Raw genomic sequence first — 14,733 nt, 5'->3', positions numbered from 1 at the left:
CATACAAATAGTTCTTGCTTTCTCAGCTTTTAACCAAGAGGACAAGAATTCCCATACTCCTGGGCTATTGAGCAGAAGGCTCAATCTATCCTACAGACATTTGTGAAGAGTCGGGTAGGGTGTGGAGGTTGTGGAAGGAACAGACAGTCGAATTGACACACCGAGGATGACAAGCCTGTGATTGTGGGCGGGGTGTTCTCACTGCCCACAGAGTTGCTGCCATTTGCAGAGCCTTCAGTAAGTGTAAGAACAGAGAGGAGGAGGAAGGCAGAATTCAGCCTACCTGGGCAAAGAAACCAAAGCTAGTTTCTGAGCGGGTATTAAGTCAGATCACCTATCCAAGTTAAATGGAAGGAATCTGCAGTTTGATTTAGCTGACTGACACAGCATACAGACTGAAGTCTCAAGGCTAATAATCTACCAGTAGTAAAAGACCAACTAAGCTGACTAAATTTCCAATCTTAATTAAATTAGCCAGTAGATATTTGAAGGGCTATGAGTAGAACATTGAACTGTGGAAACTGGCTCCATGTTGTAGAGATCTAGTTTCATGGACAAAAGCCCTCCAGTGGGCAGGAGGCAGCCTCTAGTGGTGGAAACAGCTGCACTTGAGGTCAAGGGGCAGCTTAGCAAAGTCCACTGGTTCTCTGAGTCTGTGACCCCCAAATAGATAAAATAAGAGCATGATCTTAAAGGTTCTTTAATTTTTTATTCCACATCTCAATTTCATTCATCAGGCACCTTATTAAATTTTTCTATAACACATGAACCTTTAGCTATGTCAATACATAGAGTAAGGGTCACCATGGCCCTAGGTTGGTGATGACTCAGTCTCCTGATCTGGGAAAGCTATATGCATTTCTACAGTGTTCTACAATGTAATACAATTGCCTCTTTATAACCACAAAATTGACCTTCCCTGATGGGTCAATGGTAAAGAATCCATCTGCCAATGCAGGAGATATGGATTTGGTCCCTTGTCTGGGAAGATCCCCTGGAGAAGGAATATGACCCACTCCAATATTCTTGCCTGGAAAACCCCATGGACAGAGGAGCCTGGTGGGCTATAGTCCATGGGGTCACAAAGAATTGGATATGACTTAGACACTGAACAACAACAAACCACCAAATGAACCATGTGGTTCTATGGGCTGATTTGCTTATTTTATTTGTTGGAAAAATATTTAATTGACTTCATACCATGTGCAACATGTTATAGTCATTCTAGTCAAGCAGTTTGAGATGAGCCATGGATCATCCTTGTAGGGAATGTTAGCTTCATGAAGACTAAAGTTTGTTCCAGTAGCCAGGGGCTGCTCTCATTTTCACCAGCCACCCAGCAAGTATGCTGGGGCCACCAAAGACACCTCACAAGTATACAGATGATGCAGCTGAAAATGGAACAAGGAGGAGGGGAAGAATGAGGCTGAGCCTCAGGAGACCAAGGTGTCTTGTGCATAGGTTTATAACCTTAAAGAGGTCATTTATACTCTTCACCATTCAGATTCCTTTGCTGTGAATAAAAAATTTTGTTGGAGTGGTCTGTGAGGTTCTTTCAGTTCTAAACATTTTACAATTTTAAGTTCAAAACCATGACTAGAAAAGACCTCACAACACATGTTTTGGGGGTGGTGGGTCACCAGTGTTGCCCTTTTAAGTATTTGTGCTTGGAGCTTCTTGGAGAGAGAAGACCCAAGGTCTAGAGTCACAAGTGAGTCTCCTAAGTTGATGTGGGTGAGAATAGGAGGCAACTCTTACATCTCCTAGCTGTGTAATCTTGTGCCTTCAACTCTGAGGTATGATCACCAGAAACTGAAACATTATAAAGAAATGAGGGATATTCATCTCTACTAGGTTATTGGTAGATAATATATACACATGTTTTAATAATAGCTATTTACCTAGAAACAGCCAAGGTTTCATTTAGACTTACAGTAGAGAATAGGGTTAATTCCTCGTTTTCTACACAACCAAGTGGGAAGAAAAAATGGCCATTGTTTATGCCAATACACATGTGGAAAATTATATTTTCTTTGCAGAGACAGCATATTTTAAGGTATCATGGAGAAAGTGGTGGAAGGGGTGGGTTTTTTTCAAAGAAAACAGAAGGATCCGGTTCTTTATGTTTCTGATGCTTTTCACAGATGTGACCTATTGGTTTTGACATCAGATGTTCATATGTTGGTTTGATTTATGGAGTGGCTAATTCTAAGGATGGGAAAATCAGGACAGAAATTTTGGAATATCAATCACAATCGTCATCTGCTTCCTTGTCTGGCCTGGCTATGATTTGTGGATTCTACATGTAAATTAGACATTTTCTTCTTTAACAAGGAAACTGGAAAGAGTAATGTGTATGCACTGATAAACAACACTTATATCTGCTTCAGGGAGAAATGATAAAGTTTTGACTGTATCTCTTAAAAATGAGGACGATCTTTGTCCTCAGTTATTCAGACCCAGCTCCCAACAACTTTGTTTAGACTAGAGTTCTGTGTCTAGTTTGAAAGAATAATCAAATATAGTCGACAAAATTTCGACCTTGCCTTGATGTTTTGCATTCTTTGCCTTGTGTTTGGAAAGGAGGAGAGTTGCTGGGCAGATACGCAAAGAGCAATCATTGTGCAATGATGGCGAGGATGCAGGAAAGACTGAGTCCAGAGCTCCCCTCCTCCTACTGTGGCCGCCAAATCAAGAATTGGCTTGGATGTGTCATAACCTTGGCAGCCAGGCTGCCCTGAAGAGATGCTTCTGGGTGGAAAGTATTGAGAGCAGATCTTGTAAGTTCTGGGCCTCTGGGGAAAAATTTCACCTAAGTTTCTCCCTCTTTTATTTAGTTTTAGAGTCTGTCCAAAATTTACCAGAATGAGGGAGATCATTTAAGATTTGGGTTATGATGATTGTCTTTTTCAGTGTCCTCAGTTGAACAAAAAGTCTATGTATAATGCCATTCAATGTGTGATATGGCTTGTTTTTTCAAATTGTCACTCTGTAGGTCCCTTTGAAAGTTTAGAAGACAGTCTGGTTAAGTGGAAAGAGACCCCAAAGCTGGCTCAGAAGAGTTGATATTGAGTCTTTCCTTATTATGTGGCCTGGGTCTTAATGACCCCTCTTAGTTCATTTGTGAGATGAAGATAAAGTAATGCTTGTCTACTATGAGAATGTGCCACGCAAACAAAAGATGCTAGAAGCACCACATCTTGGTTTTCATTCATGTTGAAAATTTGTTTTTCATTCATTCTCATTTGGGCTGGAGAGTGGTGGAGGATGAGCTGAGAAATTCAGGGTGCAAGCCTTTCTGTAGGTGACTGTAAGAGGGTAGATTCTTTCCTGGTTTCGCCTATGATTTAAACTCATGTTTCTTCTTGCTGCCCTAGCCCAGGGCTTTTCCCCGTGATGGTTGAGAGCATTTAATGGTCTGGGCATCAGCTTGCTGGAGGATTCGGTTTGTAGGTCTTATTCTCAGTGGTGATGGTGGGAGTGCAGTAGCACTCACAATTAGATCAGAATGGGCCGGTTCAAGATACCTAGCCACCAGGAGCATTCCCTCTCTTCATTTGTTAAATTTAAAAAGTCTATCACCCTACCATCCCTTTCCAGGAAAATGTCCATTGGCTTCATGTTTTCTTAGTATCCACAAATTAAATGCATTGAGCATCAGGCAGTGGTTAAGACCATAATCTTTGATCCAGATGACTACTTTCAAATTCTGTCTCCTTTACTTTCAGCTGAGTGGCTTTCTGTAATTCATAGACCTCTCTGTACTTGAGTTTTCTCATATGTAAAATGAAGGCAATAACAGTACTTACTGAATAGGATGAACATGAAATAATTTATATAAAGTGCCAGCATGTTGCTTGGTATCTGGAAAATCTCATTAATGTTATTATAATTATTCAATCTAGACAAAATTAGTGTTTGCGAAGGTTTGAGCTGCAGTTTTTGACAGATTGCGTGAGTTGATCCACTAGATCAAGGATTGGCCCAATTCCTGGTTTTGTAAATAAAGTTTTATTGGTACACTTTTATTGGGCCATGCTCACTTATCAATATTTATGTGCTGTCTCCATTGGCTTTTGTGCTGTGGTATCAGACTTGAGTAGTTGTAACACAGATCATGTGTCCTGCTAGCCTAAAATGTTGACTATTTGGCCCTTTTATAGAAAAAGTTTCTGTCCCTGTCCTAGCATATTGATTCACGGGAGATCTAATTCCGCTTCTGTGGCTGACTTGCCTGATCTTTGATAACAATATTTAATCGTATTGTTTTCCCCACATTTAAGAAGAATTGATCAAAGAAATCTACTTGGAGATTTGACACATGTTAGCTCCTGAAGAAATGACACATTGTTACCATCATTGCTAATTGAGCAGGCAGGCCAAATATCTCTTATATAATAGTGCCTATGGAATTGAACACGTAAGATTGAACACGTAAGGCTGCATTAGGTCAAGGCAGCCTCTGCTACAAATTTCCTGTCTATTATGACTTTAACCCACAATTTCATCCTTACCTAATTGATGTACTTTGTAATTATTTTTAAAAGGAGAAAACATGACTTGAGCACAGCAGCCACATCAGATTAAGGCTTATTTTATACTGATATTCTCAAGATCTATAGTAAAACTCTTAAGCATTGGAGACATAGATATCTCCTATACTTGACATTTTAAAACCATAGCGGAACATAAAAATGTGAGAATGCAGATTATCCTAAAAGTGACATTTTTATGATAAAAGAAATCTATTAAAAAGTCATGAATGGCTACAGCCATTTGTCGTTGTTAACAATATAATGATGTGTTAAAATGCTAGAGGAAGGATTATGTCAGTGTTTGATGTTTTTATAAGTTGCTGCTGTATAAAAATGTCAAATAAGAATAATCTTATACTTGACATTTTTCACTTGGTTTTCACTCTTAAAATAGCTCTGTGAGTTCTGCTTACCCTTTTTGCTCACAGTTTTGATTTTCTCTTAATAATTTTCTAGGCTTATCCATGTCACCGTTTTATTTCCTCCTTATTAAACCTTTTCTTCCTTTTAAAGAATTTTTGTTACTCTTATGTATTCCTTTAAATCCGCTCCAATTCCCTCTTAATGTAAAAGAATGAATTCCTCAATTTTGGGGTGAAAATCCTGTAATAGTAACCCCATATATACTCCTGGGCTGTTCACACAGTCTCTTCATGTGATCAGAGATAAGAAGATGCACCAATTCTTTCATGCTGGGAAATAAACTTATCCTTCGCTTCCTTTTTTAACATTGTCTTTTCAAATTCTATTTCTGGCCTTCCACATTTCATTTTATCTAACCAGCTCTGTGCTTATATGCCCGGATTACTTCCCTTTATGCAGTTACATGTGTTTTGAACCCTGTAGAAGATGCTCAGCTCCATTCTGCTTGAGATGGGCTCAAGATTCGTATTTAGAAAGAGCCTCTGTAGGGAAAAGGAGAAATTGAGAAAAAGTCATCAGTCGGTACTGTGAGCAATGTAATAAATGAGAATATCTAGTTTTGGAATGGGCTTGCATTTTTTTCTCAGTATGTATATGCATGTGTGTGTGTGTGTCTATCTATGTGTATATACATGACAGAGTACATGCACATGTGTTTGGATAGTTTGGAATCTTTTATAGTCTTTGGTTCCCTCACATCATACACACAGACCCTATCTGTGTGCTCACAAAGAAATAATAATATTTTTTAAAATGAGTTGTTACATTTAAGAGCTTGCTTCTTGGTTTTTTGAATGAGGCCTTTGGACCTCAGTTCCACCAATTTCCTTCCTTATACTCCCTGCAGATTTTTTCTTTATCTTTACTAGTCCCATTCTTTATAAGTAAATGCTCCACCTCCTACCTAAGAGAATCCCTTCACCCATGTCCTTGAGACCACTTCATTGGCATTCCACCTGAACTTCATCCTATTAGGAGTAACTATCGTCTCCTGCATCTTTGGTTTCCCCCTCTTCACTGACTTTAAACCTCCCCAGTTCTTTTCTGTCTCGAGAGACCCTTCCTTGATCCATTTTGTACTCGAGCTAACAAGTCCCTCCCTTCTTTTTGCTAAGTGGTCCTGGTCTGTAATATTCACACCGTCACCCATCTACTCACTCCTTGTATTCTTGCAGGGTGGCTTCTGCTTCCCACCAGGTCCTGAAGCTAGACTTCTGAAGGTTATAGGGAACTCTTGACTTCCAAGTCCAGTCATCTGTTCTCAGTCCTCATTCTTCCTGGGTTTTCCTCCATATCTGAGACCCTCCTTGCAACTCTCTTTCCTCTGCAGTCTACATGCTAAGCTCAGGTTCTTGCACCTCGGGGTCTCCCTCTTCCTTATGACATGCCCTACTCTAGCTGTGCCTGACAGTTCTGTCCTTGGTCCTCTTCGTCTTTATAACCCCTTCTCATCTCCAGAGACATTTACTTATCTGCCTCCAGGATTCAAATTTGCCAAGCTAACACTGCTTTGCTTTCCTTAGTGGGATATACTGATCATCTCTTGTATGACCCTAATGTCTGCAGAGAGAAGTCCATCAGCTAAATGCTGGATTTGGGAAATGCTATTTCCATGACCTTACATAAATCAAATGTTGTTTTTTTCTTTTTTTAATTTGCTGAAATTTTTTCCCTCTTGCTGTTTTATAAACAGGATGTTTTGAGAATTCTCCTCTCAGCAGGTTCCAAACACAAACTAACATTACCATTCTTACAAAATAATAAACAGCTTTGGGCTATAAAACCTTTCACATTGTTTTTTCACAGAGAAGGGATTTGCATGCTGACTCATTCCTGCTATATTTATAACCTATCGCTGAACCACTGCAAAGGCAAGATTTCTAATAAAGCTATGGAAATTACATGCATTGCAATGGAGCTGAATACATTTACATTTGTATATTTTAACATTTCCAAATTTATTGCAGATTACCTTGTTTGTGCATGTCTGTGCTTTAATGGTTTTTTACAGCAGAAAATAGTGGTTTATGATTGTATTCCCAGGAGAAATTTATTATGAATCCACCATATGGAGTATTATATAAAACCAAACTTGTAACATGGGTAGTTTTATTATCACAAAGCAAAACCTACTGTACATTATTGAAAATTAGTGATAATAGAAATGTCAAAGAAGTGAAGTTGGTTTATGAGGGGAGTCTTCATTTTGTGCTTAAATTGTCGCAAAGATTTTAGATTTTGTTTTAAGATGAAAGAGTATCCTTTGACATTTAGAATATCAGATAATATAACCGGGTAGTATTTCTTCCCTCTCCTGCTCCCTGGTTCCCTCATGCTGATATTTGCTAAAGCAGGAGAGGGACAAAGGGATTGCATGAGCATTCACCTCATGCACAAGTCCATCTTCCCATAAGACTCAATGGCACACTGGGATGACCCAGAGGGATGGTACGGGGAGGGAGGTGGGAGGGGGGTTCAGGATGGGGAACACGTGTACACCCGTGGCAGATTCATGTTGATGTATGGCAAAACCAATACAATATTGTAAAGTAAAAAAAAAAAAAAAAAAGACTCAATGGCAACAAGTTCTAGTCATCCCTGACAACCATAAGCCATTAGAACTTTCCATGAGCAATGGTCCTGGCAGCTATTGCTAGAGCACATGGAGTCTAGTTATTTTCTTCTTACCTAACATTTATTGGGCATCCTACTTGAGGAATTTTAAGTACCTATTTCTGCTATCATTTTCAGCTCAGAGAGTGTAAGGGTGAGACCTAAAGAAGTTTCATATTTATGTCAATCAACATCTTGCATGGACATCTCCCAGGGACTTTATTTTTGGCAAGTTCCCAAACCTTTGCAATGCACCTAGAGGTTTTTTTTTTTAAGTGTGTGAGGTTAAATAAATAATTGTCTGACATTTTCTACAGAGTCTATGATTATTTAATAAGCAGGAGTTTTGTTTGTTGTGCTTAGTTTCTCAGTTGTATCCGACTCTTTGCAACACTTTTTTTGGACTATAGCCCATAAGGCTACTTTGACCAAGGGATTTTTCAGGTAAGAAAACTGGAGTGGTTTGCCATTTCCCCCTCCAGGGGATCTTCCCAACCTAGGGATTGAACACGGGTCTCCTTTGTCTCCTGCGTTACAGGCAGATTCTTTACCCACTGAACCACTGGAGAGTCAGGAGAGACTCCACATAATATAATCAACAGCATTAAAAAGTAAAAACATTGTGCATGATACCTTCTTTTGCTACCCTTTGTGAGTGAGTATGTTTATTTGGAAGACTTGTTATTCTTCTCACATATCCATTGTGCCCCCAGGAAGGACTGGCATCACTGGTACAACCACCTTGAAAAATCAGGAGGGAGCCGGAGGAGGGGTTTTCTATCATCCAGGATTCTGCAGAGGGCACTGCCATGTTGTGTGGTCAGGAAGGGCAGAACTGAGTCTAATGCTTCATATATTTGAATCATAGCCCTGAGTATCTGTCCATGCAAAAAGGTTTATTATACAGATGAGTTAATGTTCTAAATAGGGGGAAATGTAACAAGTTTTGCAAATGTAAAGCATTTTAGAAAAAATCCTTAAAGTCAATTCATTGTATGTCCCTAAACTGGTTATTAGATGTAGTCCTATTTCAGTGGTGAGATTTTGGTGATGGGACTATCTGAGCTCTGAGAATGTTTATATTCATAACTCCAGTCTGATCCCTTTTTCTTGTCTAAAGTTCCAGCAAAACTTGAGCAACTTTGCTACTAACAGCAAATGGTTCATTTAAAAATTCAAAGTGTCTATGTGAAGTAAATTTTATACTCCATGTAAACCCCTGCTGAATTTTTGAGAAACTCAATGTTTTCAAAATTCATGGGCATGAAGATGTTGTTTTGATTGCTTGTAATGTCTTTGAAGTATGACATTCTGCACTTAATGGTTCTTTTTGTTATCTGACACTCTACATCAGAATACGAAATTACAGCTTTTGCCTCCTACAAGGTTGAAAATTTAGTTGACTGCTTTTTAGGCAGGGGGCAATTGACACTTAACCAATAACTGACATTATTTTGACAAACCTTGTTAAAATATTTTTTATAAGTATAGGTAGGATAGCACACTGAAAGTGAAAGTGAAGTCGCTCAGTCGTGTCCGACTGTTCGCAACCCCATGGCCTGTAGCCCACCAGGCTCCTCAGTTCATGGGATTTTCCAGGCATGGATACTGGAGTGGGATGCCATTTAGCACACTTAAAACTCATGTAAATTAAGAGCTTAAAGGAGTGACTGGCTAGGAGTTTCCCGTGGCTAGACATGTATCCCTTCAAACAGCTGTTTTGACATTTTATGTTCTGTAGATTCTGCCATTTCAAGTCTTCTTAAGCTAGTGATGAAAACTCATATTAAAATGTTCAGTAATAGCTTTTCATCAGGACACCAGGTTAATAAAAGCAGAACAGTCCTCAGTGCAATGATCTTCCAGAGTGGATCCAGTTTTCTCCTTATAAGTCTTCACTCTTACTAATAAACTAAAGAGAAAACATGAACTCCAAAGAGGGTGCACAAGAAGATGAACCAGAAGGAGAGCACGTGAGCAACTGAAAGGATTGACTTTGCCTCAGTCTGAACCATGGACCCACCTGGAGTGGATCACATGTATTCTTTAGATAAATGGCTCTTTGAAAAATAGGAATAAAACTGCTTTCCAGTAAGATTTACACACTCCCAGTGTCTCCTGTTAGTTTTCCTAGTTCTCAGCATCATTTATTTCTCAGGCTAGGTAGTTTCTTATTACATTTCATTTAATTAATTATTACAAAAAGCCAACGGCTCAAATAGAACAACATCATTTCCCAAATCGGACATATAGGCACCCTAGAAGAAATTAATCAAGATAGAAATGAGCAGACAGCTGTGAGACAATCAAGTAATAGCAAGAAGGGACATAATAAAACACATCAAAGAGTTTGCTGGCAGATTGTACATCAGGACTGAACAAAAAGGATTATGCATGAAAATCACTAATAGATCCTCATACTTTTAAAAAACTGTATATTGAAATGGTTGACATAAAATAAATTCAAAACCTTGTTTTTGCTTTTGGATTTAACATCCTCCTAAAACTGTAGCTGTGTCCTAGGGACAATACACTTGGGGACAGGATGGGAAAACCATTGGGCAGATTCATGTGTAGTGAAATCATGCTCTAAATTATATTTCTTTCTCATATATTTCTTCAAATGATCAACTTTTGGTCAAAGACATACTTTGCAGATGCTTCTGGCTAAAAACATGAAATTTTTGTTTTGAGCTTTTTCTGCTAAGAGTGACAGAGTGCTCACTTGACTAAGTCAAATATCATTATTTCAAATACATCTCTACAGCCTTTCCTGGAATAAGAGTCTGTTAAATAACAGCAGATATGTTGAGTCTTTGGGAAAATATGAAAATGATTGCAACAAGTGCCATCAATTTTTAGCAGTAGGTCTCAGTGGTTTTCATTTCAATCCCAAGGAAGGGAAATGCCAAAGAAAGTACAAACTACCACACAATTGCACTTATTTCACATGCTAGCAAAGTAATGCTCAAAATCTTTCAAGCTAGGCTTCAACAACACATGAACCAAGAACTTCCAGATGTACAAGCTGGATTTAGAAAAGGCAGAGGAACCAGAGATCAAATTGCCAACATCTGTTGGATCAGAGAAAAAGCAAGGGAATTCCAGAAAAACATCTACTGCTTCACTGACTATGCTAGTCTTTGACTGTGTGGATCACAATAAACTGTGGAAAATTCTTCAAGAGATGGGGATGTCAGACCACCTTATCTTATCCTGAGAAATCTGTATGCAGGTCAAGAAGCAACAGTTAGAACTGGACATAGAACAATAGACTGGTTCCAAATTGAGGAAGGAGTACGTCAAGGCTGTCTATTGTCACCCTGCTTCTTTAACTTATATGCAGAGTACATCATGAGAAACGCTGGGCTGGAGGAAGCACAAACTGGAATCAAGATTACTGGGAGAAAGAGCAAGAACCGCAAATATGCTGATAACACCACCTTAATGGCAGAAAGCAAAGAGGAACTAAGGAGCCTCTTGTTGAAGGTGAAAGAGGAGAGTGAAAAAGCTGGCTTAAAACTCAACATTCAAAAAACTAAGATCATGGCATCTGGTCCCATCACTTCATGGTAAATAGATGGGGAAACAATGGAAACAGAGACTTTATTTTTGGGGGGGATCCAAAATCACTGCAGATGGTGACTGAAGCTATGAAATTAAAAGATACTTGCTCCTTGGAAGAAAAGCTATGATGAATCTAGAAAGTGTATTAAAAAGCAGAGACATCTCTTTGCCAACAAAGGTTTTTAGAGTCAAAGCTATGGTTTTTCCAGTAGTCAAACATGGATGTGAGATTTGGACCATAAAGTAGACTGAGCACCAAAGAATTGATGCTTTTGAACTGTGGTGTTGGAGAAGACTCTTGAGAGTCTCTTGGACTGAAAGGAGATCAAACCAGTCAATCCTAAAGGAAATCAACCCTGAATATTCATTGGAAGGACTGATGCTGAAGCTGACGTTCCAATACTTTGACTACCTGATGTGAAGAGCCTACTAATTGGAAAAGACCTTGATGCTGGGAAAGATTGAAGGCAGGAGGAGGAGGGAATGACAGAGGATGAGACTGTTGGATGGCATCACTGAGTCAGTGGACATGAGTTTGAGTGAATTCTGGGTGATAGTGAAGGATAGGGAAGCCTGGTGTGCTGCAGTCCATGGGGTCACAGAGAGTCTGACATGACTGAACACAACTCAGTGGTGGGAAGAGGGAATGTATCAGAATCGTGTGTGTGTGTGTGTGTGTGTGTATGTTTCTCTTCCAACCTACACACTTTCCTTCCAAGGGAAATCTGTATAATATCAAGATGGGTGGCCAGCATCTCTGATGGGTGTGTGTGTGTGTGTCTGCATTTTTGTGTGTAGTTTGAGAGAGCCCTGCATGTGATGCTGATACTTAATCCCCTATATAGAAAACGATCAGTTTTTGTATTTAGATTTATGAGCTCAATAATCAAGTGGCTATTTCCTCCCCTGTGCTGTCCATAATTTGGGTTAGCTGCCAAGTTATGCAAACAAGCAGACTTAGTGACTAAGAGTTAACTTAGTTAACTGAGAAGCTAGCATTCTCAAAGATTTTCTAAAATGATAAAATAAAAACATTTATCCTTTATTAAAATATCTTATAATATTTATGTATATCTAGATATCCAAAATAGAACTTATAAGAAATATCATTTAAATTATCCCTGATTAATTGGTTCAATTTCATACTTTATTCCCAATCTTTATCCATTCCCATAACTGCTATAGCTACCTCTTAACTTTCTTGAAAGTGTCAACAGACTAAATTTAGAATTAAAACATGCCAGAGTATGAAGGGCTCTGAAGATTCTTAAGATTCTCAAGAGTCAAAAGCTTTTGAAGATGATATCCAAGTATCTTTTGATCTTTGTCACAATCACAAGGGACTGTATTTTATTTAGAGTCTTAATTAATGAAGACAGATCTATTTATTCCTTCTAGAATTCCTGATCACTTGCTTTCTAGCTGAAAGCCTGGATTTTGCATTTTTTGGGGGAAGGGGTGGCATCTTTTATATACTCATCACAGAAATAAAAGAGGAAGAAATTTGTGAAATTATGTGAATGGATTCTCATAACTATAACTTTTTCCTTTTTTTTTTTTTTTTTTTGAATTACAAAGCTACTTTTAATACTTTGGGGTGAGCCCCACAGGAATAAAAAACACTGGGAAGGGGTAACCCCCTCACCCCCAGGAGTGGCCCAGAGGGGAGAGAGGCTACCTGAGGGGTAGGAAGCACAAAAGGGACCCGCTGCAGACTCAGGTAAAGGGAATGCCATTGGTGCTGGGACCTGTGAGCACTACAGGAGAAAACCTAAGCGTGATGGGACTGGCTCAGGCACACAGGCGAAGGGCAAGAGGGTTGGACACGAAGCCACAAAGGTACTTGGGTTCCTCCTTCTTCTCGTTTGCCTTTTTCTGCTTCTGCTGCATGATCTCCAAGTCCCTCTGCTTGTGGGCGGCAGCAGAAAGCCTGTCATCTCGGCGCTTTCCTTTAACGGAGTCGCTCTGCTTTTTCATATTCTTCTGGCGAGCTCGCGCTGGTTACCGCGGGTCACAGCGACGGCAATGGCTCGGCAATGGCTCCGGCCTGCCTCCCTTGCGTTCCCTCGTTGCATCATCACTATAACTTTTATTTCAACAGCTTCTATGTTCTAATTTCTTACTACTTGCAGGCATTTTATTTATCTTCCATTATAAATATAACACATAAGAATGCACTTTTATGTCTGGTGTTTCTGACTACAAATTTAATCTACATCAGGATTTAATCTTTATTTTATATTTTAAACAGATTGTAATAGGATTTTAAACAGAGAGACAAGTAGTTTCTTGGTAAAAGTGGATTTGATACTTTATTCTGACTTTTCTCCCATTTGTGGATTAAATAAGCTCATATTGCTATATAAGTGTCACTGAAAAGAAGCTGCATCTATTGAGCACCTATTGTGTACCTAATACTACACTGGATGCTTTTCATATTTTCACATTTATCTCCTTGACAACCCTATGAAGTATTGGTCACTACGTCATGCTTAACTCCTTGTGACCCCTTGGACTGTAGCCTGCCAGGCTCCTCTATCCCTCGGATTTTCGAGGCAAGAATACTGGAGTGAGTGGCCATTTCCTTCTCCAGGGGATCTTCCTGACCCAAGGATTGAACCTAAAGCTCCTGCCTTGGCGGAGGGGTTCTTTACCACTTAGCCACATGGGAAGTTTCTATGAAGTATAACATACCTCAATTTTAAATGAGTGAACCCAGAGTCAGAGAGGTTAAGTAACTGCTCAAGATTCTATAGCTATTTAATAACTGATCTTATTTCACTATTATCATTAATGATGATAATTTTTATAGCCACCATTTATTGAGTACTTTCTAGATGTCAAAGATATTAAAATTTTGGCATACAAACATATTTCCCTCAGACATCAAATAAATTAATATACATATTTTATTGGTGAAGATATGAAAGGTCAGGGAGGTTAAGTAAACCTTAAGTTTACTTATCTTATGTTTCCAAGATAACATAGCTAGTTAGCGACAGGGTTTGAGTTTTCCAGCATTGCACTTAACACTGGCTTATGTACTTTACAAACATTCTTATATATTCATGAGCAGCCATATTATTAAAATAAGTGATCAGTTCCCACAGCCATCTTGAAGAACATTTTTTCATTCATATGCTAAACTATATCTTGTCTATCATCTTTTATAGTCTCATTGCTCTATAGTTGCTTCTGTTGTAACCTATATGGTGATCTGGCAGCAGTTGGTCATTTACATGGTGATCGAACATGAATATATGTTAGTATGAGTTAAGGGTTTGCTTTATTCATCTGCTTTCCTTCCAGTCTAAACACTGAGCTGAAATTGAGACACTGACATGATAATTTATTAAAGCCTGACATTTCTGGGCAAGATTTGTTTGTCCAATTCTTGAAAGCCTGACTGAGTTTAAACTCTATCACAGGCATCAGTCAAAACACTCAAGAATCATGGGAAAGAATGGTGCTTTTCCTCCACAGCTGCTCTGCAGAAAGGGGATTGCATGGGAAGACTTCTCATCTTGGCAGAATGTTGCTAGGAGCAAGGGCTTTTCCTTAAGAGAGAAGCCACCTCCTCCCTCACAAGCGTAAA

The 14,733-nt window shown here is 39.0% G+C and overlaps 1 protein-coding gene and 1 long non-coding RNA gene across 2 annotated transcripts in view; one reads left to right on the top strand and one right to left on the bottom strand.

Moving 5' to 3' along the window:
- LOC129659338 (uncharacterized) overlaps positions 1-8,726 on the top strand; it is a 42,791-nt gene extending 34,065 nt beyond the window's left edge. The window contains exon 4 of the long non-coding RNA XR_008718000.1: positions 8,285-8,726. This is a non-coding gene — a long non-coding RNA (uncharacterized LOC129659338). The remainder of the gene's footprint in view (positions 1-8,284) is intronic.
- Positions 8,727-12,679: 3,953 nt separating this feature from the next.
- Positions 12,680-13,124, bottom strand: LOC129659335 (small EDRK-rich factor 2-like). The gene has a single exon (XM_055590563.1). The coding sequence runs from the start codon at positions 13,113-13,115 to the stop codon at positions 12,930-12,932; it is 186 nt and encodes a 61-aa protein (XP_055446538.1). The 5' UTR covers positions 13,116-13,124; the 3' UTR covers positions 12,680-12,929.
- Positions 13,125-14,733: the final 1,609 nt, after the last annotated feature.

Source organism: Bubalus kerabau, chromosome 8 (genome assembly GCF_029407905.1).
Source record: "Bubalus kerabau isolate K-KA32 ecotype Philippines breed swamp buffalo chromosome 8, PCC_UOA_SB_1v2, whole genome shotgun sequence".
Classification (NCBI taxonomy): Eukaryota; Metazoa; Chordata; class Mammalia; order Artiodactyla; family Bovidae; genus Bubalus; species Bubalus kerabau.
This window is presented reverse-complemented; position numbering and strand designations above follow the sequence as displayed.